The sequence below is a fragment of the Ctenopharyngodon idella genome, chromosome 12, assembly GCF_019924925.1.
Source record: "Ctenopharyngodon idella isolate HZGC_01 chromosome 12, HZGC01, whole genome shotgun sequence".
Taxonomy (NCBI): domain Eukaryota; kingdom Metazoa; phylum Chordata; class Actinopteri; order Cypriniformes; family Xenocyprididae; genus Ctenopharyngodon; species Ctenopharyngodon idella.
The window spans coordinates 21,222,078-21,244,121 of record NC_067231.1 but is presented as its reverse complement, the minus strand read 5'-3'; the positions used below and the strand labels follow the sequence as shown (position 1 = coordinate 21,244,121).

Here is a 22,044-nt window from a genome sequence, read left to right as displayed (position 1 = left end):
ATAAACCTATATTTTTTGTACTTTACTGGATGAGAGCAGATTTTTTTTTCTTTCAGTCATTTGAATATTTTCAAAAGATTTTTTTATGCAGATGTTTTGCGGTGAGGAAACACATAGTTCTGTTGTGTCCAAACAAATAGTTTTGATGCATTTCAAAATAGTTTTGATGCCCATTGTTGTTGTGGAGGTTGTTTATTATTTCTGTTCATTTGACTGCCATTTAAATTCCAGTTTGGTTTATGGTCTAAACTGAATGGTGGATGTGAAGGTTGTAGTTGTAGATGTAAAATGTATTAAAAGCCATTGTGCTTTAATCAGCTTCACTCATCTGACGCCGCGTGGACAGCTGGCACCCACAGCTGGTGTTTTACTTTGAAAATATTTCTATCTGCGATTATCTACATGGAAGGTGCAGATTAAATTTTGCGATGAGTCGTGTTTACGTGTAATGCTGTGAATCCAGGGAAGTGCCTTACAGTAACTCAGGCACCCCTGTGCGTTTATCACAGACCTGCACAATCACTATTATAAGTAATATACATTCTGTCTTCATATTATTTCATAACAGAATGCTGGAAACTCTTTGTGTATATTTACTCAAATGATAATCCAATCCAGTGATGGCATAAAATACAATGGATGACAGCTGTTTGTTGTCTGACATTGATGAACTCTTTCATTTTCTTTCTTTTGTTGATTTGTTTGAAATAAGAACATGCTCTACCTGTGTGATGTGATTGTCCATGGGATCTATGGTCAAAGACATTTCAAAGTGTCCATTTTAAAAGAGATCTGAGGACTTGAAAAGGACATGAGAAGATCACATCAACAGCAGATCTAACAAACTCAAAACGGGAGTGCGAATATATTATCGTGCAGCAGCCTGACTGTGTGTGTGTGTGTGTGTATGTGTGTGTTCCATTTGCTGTCATCAAAGCAAGGCTGCAGGTGTCTCACTGCTGTTCACAGTGTCACGTGCAGCAGGCCAACAAACACACACACACTCTGAAGACATCCAATATAGGGGTGTTTCTTCATCTATTGGCACTTATGTCCCAGGGGTTGATTGTTATTAAAACTTACAGATTTCAACTTTTTTCCCCCTTTGTTATAAGGTCAAATTAAAAGTGTCTTGGAAACTTGTCACCAGGCATTCATTTATTTTTGCTACTTTTTAACCGCCCCCCTCTGTCCTAGATCTAGATTTCCTTTTCATATCTTAAAATATGAAACAATATTATAAAATATGAATTAGGGTGAATAAAATATAAAATATGAATTCAGGGTATTCAGGACACTTTTTGCCATTGAGATGACATTGAGTGTCACAGTCAGCCTAAATTCACCTTATTATGTTTCAACAAAAAAGTCAGACAATGATTAACCAGTGTTATTTTACACTCTAAAAAATGCTGGGTTAAAAACAACCCAAGTTGGGCTAAATATGGACAAACCCAGCAGTTGTGTTAAATATTTAACCCAACTATTGATTAAAAATTACTATATAGCTGGCTTAAAATGAACCCAAAATAGGTTGGAAATTCAAAATCAGACACATAATTAATAGAGGCAACAATAATAACCAAAGGTGAACATTTTGAACAATTTAATAAATGTTTATTATTTCATTATTATTTATTAAACATATTAATAAATGTTCATTTCCAACCTATTTTGGGCGAGCAATATAGTAATTTTTAAACAATAGTTAAGTTAAAGAAAAATGCCCAGCAGGTTGGGTCAAACATTTAACCCAACTGCTGGGTCAAAACAACACAATCGCTGGGTTTCTCCATAATTAACCCAACTTGGGTTATTTTTTAACCCAGCATTTTTTATAACCCCTGTGTAGTATCATTGAGATATTATTATAGTTTTTATTAATATTTTGAATTTTCCATTTTCTATTTATTTTAGTTAACGTTTTGGCAAGTTTTTTTTTAATGTCTGTATAGTTTTTTAAATTTATACTTAATAATAATAAGCAATAATTTAATAATTTATTAAATAATATTTTTTTTTACACCAATTAAACTAAAAAGCCTTGGCAACTAGCTGAAATAAAAAAATATTTTTTACTTAACATTTATTTAATAAAATGTTTTTCATGGTTTTAGTTTTTGTTAACTACCGTATAATAACCCTGGATGAAATATGAAAGCAAAGAAAAATGAATGTAACTGTGAACAGAATATTTGTATTGTTTCCAGTCAAATTAAGTGTGAAAATATAATTTATTTAGGATACATAATATCGTTTAAATGTTTAAAATGTCTTTTACACTATAGAATTCTATTGCTATTAAACACGATACATCATTTGAGATGTGGAAATGCTCATGATGTCAACTTTTGGACATGGTTAGTAGACAAATAAACTAGTGAGAGTTTTCAAAGTGTGTTCAAACAAACTCCACAAGACCAGAAGTGCCTAGTTGAAGAAACACCCTATAGATGTATATTTTTGAAATGAAAGACACTCTTTTTTTTACTCCTCTCTGTCGTGTTCCCTAGAAACTCTTCCAGCTGTTGCTATGTTAACTCCGCTGCTTTGGTAAGTGTGAGGATTTCATTGAGTTACGAGCATACAAATATGCTCATTGATGCTTTGCCAGTATTGAGTGGAGTTTGAACAGTGTCTTTTTAATGAGGATTTTAAAAAAGCAGACAGAGAGGGAAAGAAAGAGAGAGGACAGAGACCATGACGGCTTTAACTCTTTCTGAGTGTCTGGGGTTTCTCACGGCAAGTCTTGTGTTTGGTTTTGTTGCTTTTGCAATTGGAATGCATATCTCCATTCTTACTTCACCATCTGTCTTCCACTTGTGCAGAAAGTCCCATATTGGGTGAGGAGCGCTGCTAATGAAGTCGGTTGCAAAACAATGCAATACAAATAATAAAAGCGGACGAGTGATTCCTCACACATTATATACCCTTAATGTAGCAATTAGATTTATTAGCAGCCAGATGTATTCATGGGAGCATTTTAAGGAACATGATAGCTATCACAATGTGAATGTTGCATTTATCATGCATAGTAATTACAGTCCATGGTCCAACAGCTAGCTCTGATAGTTTAATAGGCTGCGGTGTCACAGTCGTAAGATGGTGGCATGGATGGATGGGCCTAACCTTTAAGATTCTAATTCAAGTGCATCTCATCAGATTCTGTTTTAGTTTGCTGTTGAAAAGAAAGTCCTTGCTCTTTCTTACAAGCCAGTTTAATTTGTGTGTACTGTAACACACTTAGAAGTGTAGCGGTAACCTAATGGTTAAAGTTCAGCACTGGCAGCCCAAAGGTTGCTGGTTCGTTTCCAAGTAGCTGCGACCCAGAAACTGAGATCACTATCATGCTCTATCACCATGGTTACTAGTAATGCACTTGACCCGAGGTCGCTCCAAGGGGCCTGTCCTTGAAATTACTAGACTTTAAGGTCTGTATGGTCACTTAAGATTAAGACAAACAACATATGCTATAGACCTGTACACTGTAAAGATATCAGTGGTTCACAAACTTGCAGTGGTGTGAATTGAAATCGTTAAACAAGCATTCGTCAAGTTTTTTTTTTTCTCACTAAAGGTGAGCTTTCAATGAACTGCACCATCTGTGGGTTGGAAGATCAGGGACCGGCCCCTGTGAAGTGTTGAGAGCTGAGTTTAGATGTGATTCCCTGCTGGATTCATTGTAAACCTCCCACTCAGCCTGCTAATGGCCTGTTGTGTCACAAAGGCGCATGCACACTGTGATCAGAACACATGCAATCCGAGATTATGAGTGACAGAAATAGACATTCAGACCATGTGAGTGGTTTTTAAACACAGGATTACTATACATTAAAGCACACTTCTTTATTTATGTTACATGAGACAGCAGTTTTGTGTTGCGTGTCAATTATCTTATCAGTAAGATAAAATAAATTAAAATGAAATAAATTGTTTTTGTGTTAAAATTTAAGAATTTAATCAAGATTAATCTCATAATTTAAGAGTAGGTACTGTTTACTCATTCAGTTCCTTTTTAACAACAAAAATGTTTTTTTTGTTTGTGTAATTATTGAATTTGGATTTTGTGTGGATGACACTTGAAGGATATTATATGTGTGTCTGTGCATATAAATAACACTGGACAGAGGTAGATTTATGCAGCTGTGCTTTTTATTTGTCACTCTTGTTCACAACAATGCAATGCTGTGTCCTATTTTCATCTCACGACGAACGCACAGAAATCAATATTGCTGAATAATCACTGCTGCTTGTCGCTCATTTGCAAGTCACCCCATATAAAAATGTAAATGTACACTGCGGTTCAAAAGTTTGGGGTTTGTAAGATTTTTTAATGTTTTTGAAAGAAGTCTCTGCAGTTTTCTTATTAATATATTTTAAATTTTACTTCATTCCTGTGATGGCAAAGCTAAATTTTCAGGGTCATTACATTAGTCTTCAGTGTCACATGATCCTTCAGAAATCATTCTGATATGCATATTTGGTGCTCAAGACACATTTCTTATTATTACCAATAGGGCTTGACATTAACACCCGCCAAATGTGGATGGATTTCAGCAGTGGTGTGTGACGCAGTCACTCCTACTAGCCACTTTGGCGGGCTGAATTTTATATATAATATATACATTTTTCAATTGTAGTCTTTTAAATAGGCATCTGAAATAATAAACTAAGTGCAATGTATTGTTGTCAAAAATATTGATTTTTCAATACATATCACTGAAACTCTTCCAATACTGATTTTCTGCAAAATAGATCACGATACCAGCTGCGCTTTCTCGCTCTCTCATCTCTCCAACAGCGAGTTGACACACAAAACCACCTCCCCTTACTTAATCTCATTTGCTCCGGATGAATATTGTTGGTGTAACAGGGCTTGAATTTCGGCATGGGATTGCACGTATTGCGCATAATTTTACTCATTCCTGCAGATTTTGTACTCACACCCAAAATGCGCCCCATAAAGCTGCCTCAGTACTAAACTGAGTTCTTTTTTTTGCTGCTTATTGTGCTTAAACTGTCAAATACTCTCAACTCTGAACTCTGAAATACACACAAAATGATGTCAAAATGCAGGTTTTGGAGAGTATTCTTGTAAACACAGTCAGTTATGTTTTAAGTGAATGTAAACCGTTGAGAAAGAAAACACGTGTAACAGTATAATGCAGGGGTCGACAAGTAAGTTTGGCATCGGGCCAAAAAAAAAAAAATTTGCCACTAGATGGCAGGCCAGAACATAGTCAAAGGAGAATTTAAGAAATTAGTTGATGAAAAATGCAGCTAGAATTGCCTGTGACAGACTGTTCCAATGTCTTTTGTAACTGGTAGTGAGCTGTTACTCTGTGTTAAATCCTGTAGTAGGATAGTCATTAACAAAAAGCCACATTTGTGTGGCAGTGTCCGGGTTTAACACTGGATAAATTAATAAAGCAGAGTAGTGACACGTAACCTGGCAAGTATCTTCATTCACCAACTTGCAACACAGACCACCTTGTTAAAACACACATACAGTATGTGGGAGATGCGGAATGGATAAAATTACTTAAAAAATAAAAGAGGACTTGAATAAGCCCATTAATGGCATGTTTGAGTCATGCTCTTAACAAACTATATTTTATTTCCTCCTTCCATATTGTAAATAATAAATGTGTATCATTTTAATTTGCTTGTTACACAATGGAGCCTAACTTATGATAATAATTATTTGACGTAGCCTACTTTTACACTCAGAATTATTCCTTGGCATCCTTGCGTACTAAACTGCATTTTTTTAAATTGTTTGTGTGCTGGAGGTACGCTATTACGTCATGTGCAGAGTGATGTTAACATTAAAGCTAGCTGGTGAGAGAAAATGGCACTATCAAAGAGTTTAAAGAGGAAAGTTGACAGCGAAAATAGGGCATATTGTCTACACTGGATGTGGCGTGGTGCGACAACAAATTCCTGACAGTAAACGGATTCTCCGTTCTATTTCTGACGTAGTCCAAGTGCTTTGCAACGGTCGGTTTGTCGCATTTAGTGTAGACACAGTGATAATATTAGACGGCACCATGAGACCAAGATCTATTTCAGAACCAGCCGCTATCAAAATAATAAGGCTGCGTGCGTGGGCCAGATATTATTGCTGGCGGGCCAGTTTTGGCCCGCGGGCCGCCTATTGCCAACCACTGGTATAATGGATCTGTGCATCAGGTCTTAAAGTGACAGCAGCCTAATATACCTGCTGCCAAATTATTAGATAAAACTAAAAATATCTATACGGCAGTTGTATCGATGTCAAAATTGTGGACAGTGAAAATGCTGAGTGACTTTGGAAAACCACTAGCCACAGTGGCTGGTGAGCAAAAAAAACTTAATGTCAAGCCCTGATTATCAATGCTGAAAACAGTTGTGCTGCTTAATTTTTTTTTAGGAAACCATGATATATATTGTTTTAATTATACCTAAATTATACACACTTAGAGAGAACACAAGTCTGACATTTTACAAAATGACAAATAATTCTGAAATGTTAAGTGTTTGTTCTCTTTATCTCTCTCTCAGGCTCTAGGAGGCTGAAATGGCCACTCCTCAAGGGTGTTGGGGTCCCTCTCTTCAACTCCTCTTCTTCTTTCATCTGTTACTCAATGTAGTGCCTCCCTGCCAGGGACGTCCATTCTTTGGCCCTCCTTCGGTCAACGTGGCTGTGGTTTTCAGTGGTTTGGCTCACCACAGTGAGATCAAAGGCCGCCTGAGTCCAGAAAACTTCCTAGACATGCCCCTGGAAGTGAACCCCATCACCGTGCTGGTGAATGACACTAACCCCAGGGCTTTACTCACACGTCTCTGTCAGACTATGGCAGCAGAGAGCCTCCACGGAGTGGTGTTTGAAGATGACGTGGACTCAGAAGCTGTGGCACAAATCTTAGACTTTATCTCCTCTCAGACGTCCATCCCCATCATAGGCATCAGTGGAGGTTCTGCAGTTGTCATCCCACATAAAGTAAGTGTTTGAAAAGGTGGAAGTGGTGAATCTTAGGGATCTGTCAGCTGAAAGGAAGAAGGTTTAAAACTGGAATTTTCTGAGATCACAATCCATTCAACACTTAAGTTACTACAAAAGGATTGTCCTTGCAACTAGATAAAGAGCCTTTGGATCACCAAAAAATCACATTTTAATTTAGTTAATTTTTTTATTTATTTAACCAACTACAGAAAGTCGAGTCGTATTCATTAAACACAAGCAGAGCAAATTTTGGTACAAATTATTCATAAAGCTTTTTAAACATAAAACATACGCTAAATGGTCACATTAAATTGAATGCGACAGAAAATAATTCATAAAACTTTTCTGCCGTAATTAAGTAATGTCTGTGTAAATCGTTTATAAACTTTTTGTATATAAATTTTCACATTTAAATTAATGCTTTTATCATTAAAAATTATAAAAATTATTTTATTACTTTGTGATGAACACATTTCTATGTAAATCATTTGTAAAACAGAATCATTCATTGTTGCATTCTGACAGTTTACGCACCAAAAAATGAGAATGATTTACACCAAAATGTGTTTTTTTTTTTGTTTGGTTCTAAAACTTTTTGAATTAAAACTGTCACATTGAACTGAATTGCACCAATTTGCCCCAAAAATGTGTGATTTACACCGAAATGTGTTTGTTACACAGAAAATCGTAATTAAATGCAGTAATTATATGTACAAAATCAATGTGCGTGCATAACACTTAAAGTTCAATAACATTCAATAACATCATTCATGTACATAAACAAGACATTTATTAGAATTATGACAATGCAACAGAATCCCATGTGCTTCACTCAGAGTACAGTTAAAACTCAGCATGAAAGAAAAACTTCATATATTTATTTCAAATATCAAATCAAGATTTAATCAGGGGTATCTGTGAAGTCATTTCAGGAACGCTGTTCTCACAGCTCTTATTAGACACAGCGAGTCTAAAATAACTGCTGCGAGGTCGACAAACGTTAGCATGTGCATGTGGTTTGTGTGTGTATTTTCCAGATCCCCCTGCACTGATATGCTATTGAACAGCTGCGTGGAAAAGTGATTTTGTGAGGTGTGAAAATCAATATGTGTTATGATGTATAACCAGCACCCAACAGTTGTGTCCCATTTTCCACTGATTACTGAGGTGTGGATACTTCTGAATAACATCAAGAAATGATATAAAATTACAGCTGTTCAATGCACATTTTTAAGGCAACTGCGTATAAGACTTTCATGACTGTAATTTTACATACAACGTGTGAAGTGAAGGCATTTTGTGTACATTTATTGAACGTCTAATGGCAGCTTAAACTCTGTTTGAAGCAAAAATTACAGTCTTGTCAATTGGAAAAGTTTAAGAGAAAAACACGAAGCAGTCTGAACAGAATCTTTGTGTTTTCACTTTTGAAAAACCTCCATCTTTGGCTTGGCTTAACTAATCCTTTAATTTGAAAAAGCATTACTAAAGGCATGTGCAGTTGTGTCGCTTTTTCTCTATTAGTGCGCGCTGTGTGGATTTTGCAGCATCTGATATCTGAAATCCACAAAAGAAAAAAGTACACTTTTTAGACAGTTAAACAATTATTATGCATTTAGACTGGCAAAAGATGTATATCTTTAAATGAGAAACACAATAGCCCTTGATTTAATGGGACAGATGAGTATCTTCAATACCAGCTAGAGAGTGGATGACTCCTTCCTGCCCAGCTGTCATTTTCAAATGCCTTTCAGACTTGCACGGTATGCGGAAAAAAAGGATGATAAGATGTATAAAGTGGAACAGAAAGCCAAAAATATGCTTTTGTCTCCAATGTCAGATAATTGTGTAAGAACTGGATTAAAATGAAGCATTCTGGCAGGGAATAATTTTTCAGGAGTTTAACCATAGAGCATGAAATATAAATATCCTGAATAATTTGCCAAATCTTTTGAACAGCCCAATGACCATGTTCCTATTTTTATTAAAGAGCACTGAGGGAAAACCTAAAAAGAATCTCTTGCATCCTTCATATTTATCATTTCCAAATCTCATTCATGTAATAAAGTTTTAATATTTCAGACAGCACACTATAATACAAAAATTGATTAATTCTGACTTAGACTTCAAAGTAAGGGTTACATATTACATATATGTAACATATTAAATATCAATCAAATTAGAAAAACTACCACAAAGAATTATTTGCATAAAGCTATGAACCATATTTCATACCACATTTCCAGATTGTGGATTAGGCATTTAATCTCCTTTGAGAAATACGTGCATATCATATCATATAAATTTGATGCGATTATACAATTCCCTTTGTATAGGCATGCGGTGGGCGGAGGCAGAGATATGCAACATCCTGTTCTACTTTGTTCGAATCTGGTCATGCTACAGCAAGACAAACCAATGTATACTGCACATGTAAATCCCATGCAATTGAATAAGCTGTTGATTATTTTGTCTAGCTTGAGGGATTGGACTGGAGGTCACAAACATCTGTTATGGGATTTTTTCATGAATTCCCAGTAGCATGGGACACTGTCAATGGCCAAGTGCCTTCCAAATAAATAAAGTGAGCTTAAAATATCACTTTTGCACTTGATGTTACAATCGGGCACATCTTCCCTTTTTGTAAGTAAGTGCCTAAAGCCTGTATGAAAAAAAACATGGCCTGAAATTGAATGTATTCATTTATTTCAATTTTTTCCCCAAAAAATATTAAATAATATTATTATATATTTTAAAGGTTTAGGTCAGCCAAACATGAGACTTTTGTCATCATTTACTTGTTCCAAACCTGTATGACATTCTTTCTTTTGCGGAACACTAAAGAAGATATTTGGAAGAATGTTGACTTTGAAGAATTGACTTTCATGTATGAACAAAAAATACTGATACATTCTTCAGAATATTGTCTTTTGTGTTCCACGGAAGAAAGTCAAACACGTTTGGAAAGAAAGAGGGTGAGAAAATTACTATATAATTTTAATTTTTGAGTGAACTATACAATACCTTTAAAGGGTTAGTTCACCCAAAAATGAAAATTCTGTCATTAATTACTCACCCTCACATCATTCCACACCCGTAAGTCCTTCGTTCATCTTCATAACACAAATTAAGATATTTTTGATGAAATCTGATGGCTCAGTGAGGCCTGCATTGAAAGCAAGTTAATTTACACTTTCAAATGCCCACAAAGGTACTAAAGTTATATTTAAAACAGTTCATGTGACTACAGTGGTTCAACCTTAATGTTATGAAGCGACGAGAATACTTTTTGTGCGCCAAAAAAACAAAATAACGACTTTATTGAACAATATCTAGTGATGGGCAATTTCAAAACACTGCTTCATGAAGCTTCACGAATCTTTTTTTTTTCCCGAATCAGTGGTTCGGAGCGCCAAAGTCATGTGATTTCAGTAAACGAGGCTTCGTTACGTCATAAGTGTTTCGAAATTTCAATGGTTCACCTTTGGTAGTTCGATACACGCTCTGAACCACTGATTAGAAACAAAAGATTCGTAAAGCTTCGAAGCTTCATGAAGCAGTGTTTTGAAATCGCCCATCACTAGATATTGTTGAATAAAGTTGTTGTTTAGTTTTTTTGGCACACAAAAATATTCTTGTCACTTCATAACATTAAGGTTGAACCACTGTAGTCACATGAACTGTTTTTAATATAACTTTAGCACCTTTCTGGGCGTTTGAAAGTGTAAATTAACTTGCTTTCAATGTAGGCCTCACTGAGACATTGGATTTTATCAAAAATATCTTAATTTGTGTTCCGAAGATGAACGAAGGTCTTACCGGTGTGGAACAACATGAGGGTGAGTAATTAATGACAGAATTTTCATTTTTGTGTGAACTAAATCTTTAAGGCAGGGTTTCTCAACTGTGGCCCCCGAGGTCTACTTACCTGCAGAGTTTAGCTACAACCTTGATCAAATTAACCTGCCTTTAACTTTCTAGCAGAGATGGTATTATTATTGGGAGATATGGCTCTACCATTGGAGAAAGCGTAACTGCTAACTTGGATCATGTTTGCTTTGATAGCCAATCACATTACAGCCTTGATGTCATTGAATTTTGTGCGAAAGTCAATCACTGTTTGTGGAAACCATAGAAATGACTGAGAAGTTCCGTAAACCGAATCCTACAATCCTACTGAATCCCACCCGCAAAAACAGTTTATTCGGCGTAGTGAAGCCTCTCCTCCATTGACATCCACTAAAAAAACAAAAAAAAAATCGGCCTCTGGTTTCCTACCCTGCATACCACAATTTTTTTTGCTAAACATGGAGGCTTGCCTTAAAGACATTGCTTTCAAGTAATCCTAAAGACCTTGATTAGCTTGTTCAGATGTGTTTGGAGCAAAACTCTGCAGGAAAGTGGACCTCGAGTGCCAGAGTTGAGAACCCCTGGTTTAAGGTCATGTCTGCACAGTTGACTGAGGGTGTGCGTGGCACTCATGGGACTAACTTCATGCCCAAAGTGCACATGTAATGCCCATTACCATAGTCCTTGAGGGATCATCTAATTTTACTGCAAGTGCAAGTTTTTTTTTTTTTTCAGACATAAAGCATATTTTGACTGCTATGGCATAACTTCGAAATGGTCTTGCTGAGGCTCTTGAGTGCTACTCGCAGGAGAGGTGAGCTGAGTCTGGGTGATTGTATAACTTCTTAAAGAAAGAAAACTGGCAGAGAAGGAGGACCGGTGAGTCCCAGAGCACCTGACATTCACAAGCCCTCTCTCTCTCCAAGAGGTAGCCTACTTTAACCACAGAAGTTATATGAAGGACACCGGATCAGTCTGTCAGGGAAGGGGAAAGCTCTTAGTCAGAGAGGAGTCTTGGGAGAATGTCTCTCGGCTCCTGACACTCCCAGACCTCCACACCCATTTTTCTCACTTTGGAACTTAATTGGACACCACCTCCTCCGGTACCTTTGAGTCATCTCATGCTGTGCGGTGGAAGTAAATGCGGTTGGCAGTGTAGGGCATTAGGACGCTTGCTTGTTTGAAGTTAACTAAGTGCAAGTGAAATTAAAACAGCACTTAACAGATCGTTTTGTTTTTTTTACATGCACAACTGTGGCTTGATTTTGACGCTAAGTGTGATGATTCACACATTTTTATATGCAAATATAATATTGCATAATTTTTTTCAAAGAACACATCACACCGGCATGATATTGAACAGCTGCATGGATAAACGAGTATTAGGTGTCAAGTGTAAATCTATTCAATAGGATTACAGAAAGAGGAATAATGGTTGAAAGTCAGGCAATAAATCAAGTCTGCTACGCGTGGCTGTGGTACAGATAGAATCAATAGCCTAGTGAATTGTCTTTGCCGTTGTAAATCCAATTCTCGTATCTCATACTTTGGAACGTGTTCAAGGTTAATGTTGCTCAGTAATACATGTTATTTCAATGATATGAGAAAGTCCCATGTACCATGATTGAGTTACTATGGATCTCCTGTATATGTGTGCAACCTGTAAAACTGAAATGCAGAACAATTATAGAGCAGCGTGAGTTATGGTTCCCATCAGAAGCTCATTCATTGGTCAATTAAAAACATACATATACTACATTTCAAAAGTTTGAAGTAGGTGGGATTTTTAAAAAAATCTTTTTGGGAAAAAAAGTCTCTTTTGCTTACCAATGCTGCATTTATCTGATCAACAAAAACAAAAAATCAGTAATATTCTGAAAAATGTTCACAATTTAAAATAATGGGAGTAAGCCATTCTATTCCAGTCTTCAGTGTCATATTCAGAATGCAGTATTGGGAAACTACTTTGAAAACATGTGTAGCTACTTCAAAATTGCTGTGAGCAACTCATAATTTAAAGTAGTTAAACTAGCCTTTTGAAATAGTTACACAACAAGCAACTAACAAAAGTTGCTAACTACATTGAGTGTATTTAATAGGATTTTAAAAATACCTTGTAAAATATATAACTGTAAATTATTATAATATGTAAATATTATATATAATATTTAATTTATAACTCAAACACAGCCATATTTGTCTGGCTCAAAGGCTCTTGCAGAGACTTGAAATGCTGAATCATTTATTTTTTGAACGGACTGAATTAGTTTATAAATTGTCTTTAAATCGTCCTCTCGTAGTTTTGGAAAGTCTGATTGCTTATAAAATCGGTTAGTTCAAAATGAATCACTGTAATGAATGAAACTTTCCAACAATACAAAAGGTTAAAGCAGTATAATGTGAATAGAAAAACACTTCAGCACTACTTGTTAAAAAAAAAGTTTATTGAAAAGTTTCACTTTAGAAACAGCTGAGCTAATGGGACACTAGTAGACGAGCTAAAGGCAAGTTGCTACTTTTAGTTCTTCCACAACACTTCCGAAATTCTTAAATTACTTTTATATTGTTATCAATCACAGTATATGAATGTATAGTTTTACATTTTACCTGTTATTAGCATGTTAAAGGATTAGTTCAACCAAAAATGAAAATTCCGTCATTTATTACTCACCCTCATGTCGTTCCACACCCCTAAGACCTTCGTTCATCTTCAGAACACAAATTAAGATATTTTTGATGAAATCCAAGAGCTGTCTGACATCTCCATAGACAGCAATTTAATTACCACTGTCAAGGCCTAGAAAGGTATTAAAGACATTGTTAAAATTGTCCACGTGACTGCAGTAGTTCAACCTTAATTTTATGAAGCAACAAGAATACTTTTTTTTTTCTACCTGAACTATTTTAACAATGTCTTTAATACCTTTCTGAGCCTTTGACAGTGGTAATTAAATTGCTTATAAATTGCTCTCAGATTTCATCAAAAATATCTTAATTTGTGTTCCGAAGATGACGTGAGGGTGAGTAATTAATGACAGAATTTTCATTTTTGGGTGAACTAACCCTTTAATTGTTTGGATATTTTGGTAGTTCCATTCCTTGGAATGTTTGCATATACCTCATAAAACATCTTAGTGTCCTTAAATAATAACTTTATGGTACCCATATGAATTATTGTAGTTCCTTTATCTTCTGTCTTGATTCTGCAGGCTGAAGGCTCTACCTTTCTCCAGATGGGAGCTTCTATAGAGCAGCAAATAAATGCAATGTTCAAAGTGATGGAGGAGTACAACTGGGGTAACTTTGTGGTGATCACCAGTTTGTATCCCGGCTACGAGACCTTTGTGGACTACATTCGCTCCTTCACGGACACCAGCTACTTCCTGTGGGAGCTGCAGGATGTGCTGAGCTTTGAGATGTCCGTGGGGGCCAATGACATCCGCACACGTAGACTTCTACAGCAGGTGGACTCGCAGGTATATCTAGTGTACTGTTCCCATGAGGAGGCGCAGTACTTGTTCAGGATGGCATCTGATGTGGGGCTTCTGGGGCCTGGATACATCTGGGTCATCCCCAGTCTGGCTGCGGGGAACCCTGAAGTGTCCCCTCCTGACAGTTTCCCAGTGGGCGTCATCAGTATTATCACAGACCGCTGGAGGAAAACACTGCGCCAGAGGGTTCGGGAAGGAGTGGCAGTAATAGTAAAAGGGGTGTACAGTTTCCACAAGTACAGAGGATTCATTCCCGAGGGTCACAGTGATTGCAATAGTCCTGCCAAAACATATGCCAACAATTCTCTCTTCAGGTAAGACTTTTTCAGATTGCTAAGTTTAGTAATGGTATTTTTGAAAAGCACCTTTAGATTGTTTGTTAAAAGGAAGGATTTAAAACCCATGTCTTCCCTTGTGAAAAATAAGTACACTTTAGCATATAAAAGAGAACTTATTACAGAAATAATGTACTTTAAAAGAATATACTTGAGTGTGAACAGAATGTATTGGTTTTGGACACTTAATTGCGTGTTAATTGCAATAAATGAAAATGTACTATGTATTATAGTTTAAATTTATATTATTATAGTTTAAATGCAGTTAGCTGGACTTTAGAGTGCTTTTTTGACCCACTTAGGTAGGACTTGAGTACATCTTTATATGTAATTTCATAATTACTTCTCTTGAAATATGGTAGTATATACATTTTTAATGATGAAGTTTAAATTGTCATTAACTTTGTCATGCACTTTGTACTTAATTGTGTTAAAAAAGTCATGAAAGTGTATTGTTTTTTTTGGACCTTATATTATTGTGGTCATTATTGTGGTTTATTGATCTTTATCAATATCATGTCCTAAAAAGGAAAAGGAAAAATTATATCATAGACATCCCTTTGGAATATCTGGAGTTCTCTGACTGCCAGTGATGTTTTATGAAACTGTCATATATTTAGTCCTCCTTTGGCCAGCATTGCCCTATTTTTTTTTTTTTGTCAAATGCGTTGATCACATCAAATTCAACAGGAAAGTGTGGGCGACAAATTTACAAATCCTCAAAATCCTGACAATTTTAATTCTCACAGCTTAGTTGGCCGCTGGAGATTTCATCGTAAAAAGCTTTCCAGACAAAACATTGCATTCTTGTTCTTTTTATTGTGGTCTTTCTCCCTTGTAATGAGACTGGGAGATTCTCCAGATTTCCTTGTTAAATCTTCCGTTCACCTGGGAGTCACCGTCCTCATTAAATAGTGTTCCAATTGCCTCTCCGAGCTTTCTGTGATCAAGCGTATCAGAGACACATGAGTGACTGGGTTCTCCATCCGGAATGTTCCCAGGCTTCGGTGCTGTTCAGGTGTCTACCCGTTTCTCTGGCATAAAAAGAAACGTCTGTCGGAAGACAGTTTATAAATCTTAAAAGAACTGGCTTTTCAGACGTGTGACTAGTTGGGCAGTATCAAAGGATTCATCAGGCGGCAAGTTTTCCTTGGAAAAACGTTATATTAGTAGGATGGTCTGAGTTGACATGGTGCAATGGGTAGAGGAATGAATGAAAATGTTTGCTCACAGTCATGTTATTTCACGTATCTTGACATGGTTTTCAATACATGACAAAAACCGACAACGGAAAAAGGGCAACAAACTCAAGAACCACAGTTGCATGTTGTGAACAGTGAGTTGAACTTGAGAACCGGATCATTGAATGAATTGATCTTTTCAATGAATTGATCACAAAACTGACTGATTCGTTCATGAATCAGAGTTCAACTCAGTGACTCAAAGATCAGATCTCAGCAGTTGTCAGAGGGATGATATTCACCAATAATCTTTCTTAAAGGATGATTATTGGTGAATAATCTTACATTTCCATCTGTTTGTCATGCATTATTGAATGGACTACTTTTATGGTGTTTATTTTTGTTTTTGTAATTTTTCATATTTTCAGACTGGTGAACTTTGCACTGCCACTGCATGAAAAAGATCTGTGTGAAGATCAATTTTTGTTTTTTACAGACATGAGGGTAAATAAATGGTAACATGATTTTCATTTTTGCAGGGACTATTGCTGTAAAATTTATTTAAAATCATATTTGTGCATATTTGTCTAATATAATGCATTCTCTTGCATAACTGAGATTGAATAGTTCTAGCTTTGTTGTTTGCAAAGGAGCTATACATCTCAGAGAAGGTGTATAAGATGGATATAGAGTGTGTATTTGAGTTCCTCTGAAGATTTTGTTGTTGATAGTTGTTAGTCATGTCATGATTTTAGCCATTATGAATTATCAATGATGTCTGTATAATGCTAACTGCTGCTGCACTTTGCATCAGTAAAATTGAATGACAGTATTAAATCCTGCCTCATGTTCTGCTCCACCAGTGGCTGGTTCTATAAGTGAACAATTCGTTTAGCAAAAATGTTCAGGTCTATGAGACAAAGAGGATTAAAAGAGAGAGAATGAATACTGTAAATGTATTAGTGTCTGTACGCTCTGATTTATATTCATTTGACTCAGTGGGGAAAAAAACTATAGGCTTGTATTTGAAATGTCCTCCTTTCTCTGCCTAATAGTCTTCTGTCTCATTTCAGAGATGGATAAAATCCAGGCAATTGTACAATCACTTAAAATTCAAATCTACTTTTTTTTGGTTTACTAATTTAAAGCTACTAATTTGTTCTACAGGCATATGCTGAATGTGTCATGGGAGCATAAGGACCTCTCCTTCAACACTGATGGCTATCTCACTAATCCTTCCATGGTGATCATTGCTTTGGATCGAGAAAGACACTGGGACAAGGTCAGTATTATTATTAGAAGCAACAATAACAATAATAATGTTGAAACATTTTAGACTTCACCACACAAAGCTGGAAGAGTTTCCTAGTTACAGTTTCCTGAAGTGTTTTATCTATTCCTTATAGAAGTAAGTGGTTGGAAGTCATATCCGTCTATTTCTGGAACACCTATTCGAGTAACAACACTACAGATAATATAAAGATTCAATCATTTCAAGTGACTACATTGTACTGTAGCAGCACTGGGTGTTAGAGCATAGCGCTAGTGATGCCAAGATTATGAATTTGAATGCCAGGGAATACACAAATTGTTTTTGGGGAGGCATAAATAAGATTGAATATTGTGTATTCCCTGGCAAATAAACTAGCAGAATTAGAGTACCACATAAGTCTTAAATATAGTTCTAATTTTATACATTCTAATACCATATCATTCTTATTATGTACAATTTTATTACATTTTTGCCATTTATTATAAGATATTAACAGCTATTTCACTGATAGGTTGGACCATTTCAATAACTTTGCCTTTTTAGCTTTGATTAATCACAGATTTTCAATTTAATACAAGAAGAATCAGAAAATTCTGCCTCACAAGCTCCTCCAACGCTAGGTATTTATTACCGTCCACACTGGGTCATGATGCAATTACACTTGGCTTTCGGAAACGGTCCTTTCTTCCTCACATGGCCAGCCCTCCAGCACTTTGGCCTCTGTGATAGGGACATGTGTAGGCCGCCTGGCAATGTGTGAACACCACCTGACTACAAAAAGAGATTAGAGGAATAAACAGAGATCAAACTGACATCCAAATTTACATCCGGTCATCACGCCCTCCTCTAGGTGGATTAGAGGATACGGATATTAGAGGATGTGTGTTGTCATCTAAAGCTGCAATAAAAAAAATCAGCGGGTAAATGCACTCAGATTCTCAGTCCGGTTGATGGCTAGTAGATGACAACTAAATTGAAAGAGCTTTTGTAACCTCGTTTTGAAAGTAGGGTGTAAATGTTTTTCAGGGTCTGGATTCACTAAATTTTTGTGCCACTTATATGTGGCATTTCAACAATCCAGAGGCTAAATGTGCTGCAATTTAAATGAAATATTTAAATTAGGTAACTGTCATTCTTTTTGTCATTCCCAAACAAGCCTCCTTTCTATGTAAATTAGGCTCATTATACATTGTGCCTTATTCACAAAAATCATTGCTTTTTGCCAGGCAAAATTAGCAGTGTGCTGTTAAGAGTCATTTGTGTGAATTTAATTTAAAAGAGATGTTTGAGTACATTTTCTATTGATCATGACAGCAGTATTTCATCAAATGACGATCAAATGATGGAGAAAACCATTATAATTGGGCATATATCCAGCCACGCTGTGTCGACGTGCACTTTTGCGCATTTAAATAGTTGAATTGGGTGTCTGGATCACACTGGTGGAGCAATACTGTGCAGTTCCAGCATAGTATGCTTGCTTTTGCGAGTCTGCTCTATTTAGCGTGACATGCAAATAGTGTTTTTGCAGGTGCGTTTGCTGATTTGCATAATTCCTTTAGTAAATTAAGCACTGAAACAATGCAGACAGTGTGTGCAAATAAACTGTGCAATTAGTGGGAGTAATTCGTACTCTTTATAACAAGTACATGACAAGTAGATTTTACTTGCGAAGGAGCTGCAAAGAGCTTGTGTTATTTTTGAAAAGTTTTGATCGATTTCTGTTCTTTTAAATTCAGTCTTTAGATTTAACTCCTGCCTCCGGCCTTCATGGCTCACCTGGCCCCCCTCTGTGTGACATAACAGTTTATCTATATCTGGTCACCTTGCTCTGTAGCCCCTCTCACGCTCCCATTGACACTCTCTGCACCACCTCACTTTCCCATGCTGTGCACACCCTGCTCATGTTGTGTGCTGAAGTCATTAGCGAGATGAATCATTGCTTCTTCTTTTTTTTAAAGTACAGGCATACTGACAGCACAAGAGACTGTTTTTCTCTGCTGGTACCATGATAGTATCTACAAGACAGACAAAGCCCAAATGACGCAGATCATCTGAGAAAAACACTTGTAGAAAAAAAACGTCCTTGTGCATCTGTGCTATTAGTGTGTGATTTTGAAGGAAATGCAAAGAAATTGGTTTTGCTTCAGGACCCAGATATGTTGCATTAGACATCAAGTGGCGACCTGAAACAGTATGAAACTTATTTATTGTCCAAAAGTAAACAAAAACAATGGCATCTTCTGAGAAATCTGCCTAATTTGGCTAGCTTCTGTCAAATATGTCGAGTTTGATAGAACACTCTGCTTTTGACTTCAACAAATGCAAAGTTCTTTCATGAAACTAGATGGCAGAGGTCCTTAACTCAATATGCTTATAATCAGATTACTTTTTCAAGTAACTAGTAAAGTAACGCATTACTTTTTCAATTTACAACAAAATATCTAAGTTACTTTTTCAAATAAGTAACGCAAGTTACTTTTTCACATTTATTGACTGACAACTCTCCTGTGCGCATGTTGAAAGAAATAAAGTGTTGTGTGTTGTGCACTGTGTTTAAACATGACGTTTATTGTAGTTCTAGACTAAATGTAAACATGCATTTACTCATCTCGCACAAAAACATTCAGTATTCACAAATATACAAATATACTTTATGTATTTAATCTCACTTTATTACCCATTGTCTTTGCTGCTGACCTTCAATGATCTAAATAAATCATACTAATAAGCAAAAATTACTTTAGATTATATTTAGAAATAAGAGTGTTGAACTTCCTTCTTCTGTATACTATTCTTTAATTCAGAATGGCAGCACAGCTGAAAGGTTTGAGCTGCGCCCTCTACTGTACAGGCGTAAATATGCATTTCCTTCAGCCTGAGGCTTATTCATTTCACTTTTGGTGTGAAATGACCTTAACATTTGCCAAAAATAGAACTTTTTTGTTGTTATTAAAAAATAAAGACCAGCCCAGGTGAGAAAAAGTAACACAAAAGTAACGTAACACATTACTTTTCAATAAAAAGTAAATAAGTAACACAATTAGTTACTTTTTTGGGGACTAACGCAATATTGTAATGCATTACTTTTAAAAGTAACTTTCCCCAACACTGATAATCACAGCTGATTGGTTCCAGCTGTATCAGTAGCCAATGAGCTTACTGCTCAACCTTCAAATACTAGTCAGCATTTTGTGTAGCAGTTGCAGCGTGCTTTCAGAAACCCTCCACCCTCCCCAGCTCCACCTGTATAGATCTGCTACGGGTGATTCATGTATGCTATTTTGTACAGCAGCAGGATGTCTTACTTGCTTTCATCAGCGTGTCGTGTATGTATTGGCAGTAACAAGTCCTGTACTTGCTTTGCAGCCGCAGAAGCAATAACAGCAGCGGCATAGCAGATCTATTCCATCAAGTCCAAACATATCAACATTGTCATATCCATTACCATGCCAAACACTCAGAGTTGTCATGACAGAACTAAGAATATGGCAAGTATTTAATGCTGTTTTCTTCACGTTTATAGGTAATGAGGTCATTTTACTGTCGTAACGAGCATTTTATATTTGCATTTAATGTTTTTTTCCTCTGCTGTCCACAACACTTTCAGAACAGACCTGCAACCCATTTTTGGTTGTAAACTGCAATAATCAAAATGCAGTTGTAGTTGAAGTACATAATGACTTGGTTTAGTGTTTGGACAGACATTGGCTTTTGAAAATCTCTGCTGAAGAATCCCAGATATGCTAGGCAGCTGTAAAACGAAATAGGCTATTCCAAATAACACATATCTGCTCCGACCGAAATCTGGTTTGCGCCTCAGAACGAGAATAGAATACCCTGTTATTACAGCCATTATAGTCTGCTGAATTACTATACCTCTCACTTTCACTACACAGCCTATTTCAGTTGCTGGTCTGAAAGTGCTCACTAAAACAGGTATAGACAGAAATAACTGCTGGGCTTTGTCTGGATTCATTCTTTACACATAAAGAACAGTTTCCACGACACAGCCCTCATTTAATGTGCAAATAAAATGTTCTTTAGTGCTCTTGTCGTCATTGCTAATGATCAGATGTGATGTGCCACCAGGCTGTCATGTTATCCACACCTGGAGTCTGGAGATTGAATCTATTTGTTCTGCTGAAGTTTATGAATGATTCTTCAATAAATCCCTGTTGCCGAGGCTTATCACGCTCACTTCCCCTCACAGCTAATACCATAACCAAACATGGATTACAATTCCCAAGCTGAAAAGCCTTGGATGCATTTGGGGAACAGCTGCTGCACAATTAGTGGCAACACTTTCCTGAGCTATCCTGTCTTTTGCCTTAAAAGGATATGCAACACTGCATCCTTATTTAGCTCTTTTACATTTTTCTCAAAAAATACTTCCCTACAAAAAATGGCTGTTTGCTCAAAATCTGTAGGGGTCACACATTCAAGAAGCAGTCAGGTAATAATAACCCCAGCTAATGGACTGCAGCTTTTAGATGGAGGAGTGAATGTTCTTCTCTCATGTAACTTTAAAAAAGGGTCACAGAGATGGACAGCAGGTTCGTACTTCGCCCCCCTTGGTATTTAGGTGTGACGCATGGATTCTTGGGGAATTTTAGCGGAGGCGGCCCTGAGACCGACTCTCCATAGTCTCTTTTAAGCTGAGCTGGACCAGTGGGCTGAGCTCTCTCTGGATAATAGGGCTTTTCCACAGTCTACAAACAGCTCTGTAAAGATTCCCCATGAGCCTCTGAGCCCTGGGAGATTTACGGCTTTGTGCAACACCTTCATTACTGGAGTAGTATAAATTCTAACCATTATTACAAATTCATTTCAAGTTCAGAGGAAAAACCTAAAAAATAAGAGCAATAAAGGAGAATAACAAGAAAGCTGTGGGATATTTGATTATACATCACACCGATGGTGCGACAAA

At 36.5% G+C, this 22,044-nt stretch overlaps 1 protein-coding gene across 1 annotated transcript in view; it reads left to right on the top strand.

Annotated features, from left to right (window-relative positions):
- The window catches only part of grin2cb (glutamate receptor, ionotropic, N-methyl D-aspartate 2Cb), a 47,927-nt gene that overhangs the window by 6,385 nt on the left and 19,498 nt on the right, over positions 1-22,044 (top strand). Inside the window, exons 2-4 of the mRNA XM_051915468.1 lie at positions 6,544-6,982; positions 14,044-14,639; positions 17,009-17,123. Of these exons, the coding sequence (XP_051771428.1) occupies positions 6,560-6,982; positions 14,044-14,639; positions 17,009-17,123 (1,134 nt within the window). The 5' untranslated portion in view covers positions 6,544-6,559. The remainder of the gene's footprint in view (positions 1-6,543; positions 6,983-14,043; positions 14,640-17,008; positions 17,124-22,044) is intronic.